Here is a 1,601-nt window from a genome sequence, read left to right as displayed (position 1 = left end):
CTCTCTACCACCATCACAAGTGAGATATGATAAAACTCTATATGAATTATGCTCTTAGAACTATCAAGTTATATTCCAATCATTGAATTAGAAAAAGAGTCTCAACTTCTTTTCCAAGTGAATCAACTGGAGTAGAATTGAATTGGGAGTCATATTTTAATTGGAATGAAATAAATTCATCTGATAATTCAATATCTGTGTAAAGAAACAAGATACCATCTCAGTTATTTAGAATTTGCTCAATGATTAAAGACAGTTTCTCTAGTTTAAATGTGGAGAAAATGGTCTTTGAAAATCTCTCTCCTTGGAAGAAAGATCTTGTCAGTCTTATTGGTTGAAATATTAGTCAACTTTCAAAAAAAGTTCAGACTAAACAATATCTAAATGTTCTAAAACAAATGAGACACAAAGCAATTCTTATATACACTGATAGCTCAAAATGTGAGAAAACAGGCAATCTTAGAGCTGGAATAGCATATTCAGAAAATAATAAAAACTATATTCTGGATTCTTGGCAAATTGGAAAAGAGTCAGAAGTTTTTAATGCTGAATTATTTGCAATTTCAAGAGCTTTCAAATTGGTTGAGATGAAGATTGAATAATGGAAAAGATTTGAGCGTATTTAGATATTCTCTGATAGTCAAGTTGGGCTTAAAAGACTTCAAAGTAATAAAATCAGCAGTGGACAGTCAACGCTAGAGATGATTTTGAAAAGTCTTTAAAATATTCAAAGAAAAATCTCATTCAATTGTTCTATTCGTCTTCACTGGGTGCCTGTGGTGGAGTGGAGCCTGTGGCAAGCTCTCTGACTGGTACCGGGGCTGGAGTTTCAGCAGGCCGACTGTGGAATACCAAGTGAAGGCCCCTCCGGAGCTCACCATGCCACGGCATGCCCTTCACCGCTGGCTCGCACTCCGCTCCTCGCATGGGGACTTCTCCTGGTACCACAGGCGTTTCCAGCATGCAGATGCGAGGCTCACCTGGGTCTGTGGACACAACAAGAGCCCAGAACATTTGGTGCTCTGTCGACACTCACAGAGGCACTTTCTTCACTGGCCCAAGAGGCCAGCAGCACGGCCACACAACCGGGCGACAGCTGTTGCCTATCTAGGGTCTCTGACCCCTACAGACTTTGTAGAACTGCTGGACTGCACGCAGTTCTACACACGGTACTGCACAAGGTAACGCAGCCGGCTGGCTGCAAACCATCTGACAACCACCGCAGCAGTTCCACGAGGCCGGCCTGCTGAGTACACCCACGGTAGCTAGTGCAACTGCCAGGGACATCACAGTCTATGCAGACAGTACAGATAGCACAACTAGGCTCATCTGTCTCAATTATCTGTGGTGTAATCAGTACGGTCTACGTGTCTGACTCAGCTGATATGGTTTTGACTGCCGGCATTGTATCTACGCGTACTCTGCTTTGTTTTCCTCTCGTTTGCCCTTGTCTCTATCGGCTCAAATGCTTCTTCTTCCTTCTTTTCTTTGCTCTCTCTTCATTCTCTGCTCTTTTCCTCCTCTCTTCTACCTTCTTCAGTGCTCTCCCCTCTCTTTTCCCCCGGCCTGTAGCACGCTATCACGTGACTGCAAGGTGTTGC

At 43.2% G+C, this 1,601-nt stretch overlaps 1 protein-coding gene across 1 annotated transcript; it reads left to right on the top strand.

The window, feature by feature from the left end:
- Positions 1-879: 879 nt before the first annotated feature.
- Positions 880-1,185, top strand: HCAG_09274 (predicted protein; the record flags this gene model as incomplete). Its single annotated transcript, XM_001535747.1, has 1 exon — positions 880-1,185. The coding sequence occupies one exon, from the start codon at positions 880-882 to the stop codon at positions 1,183-1,185; it is 306 nt and encodes a 101-aa protein (XP_001535797.1).
- Between the last annotated feature and the right edge of the window lie 416 nt (positions 1,186-1,601).

Source organism: Histoplasma capsulatum, genomic scaffold, assembly GCF_000149585.1.
Source record: "Histoplasma capsulatum NAm1 scaffold_155 genomic scaffold, whole genome shotgun sequence".
NCBI classification, from domain to species: Eukaryota; Fungi; Ascomycota; class Eurotiomycetes; order Onygenales; family Ajellomycetaceae; genus Histoplasma; species Histoplasma mississippiense.
Note: the sequence above shows the minus strand (reverse complement) of the source record. Positions and strands in the feature narration are given on the sequence as shown.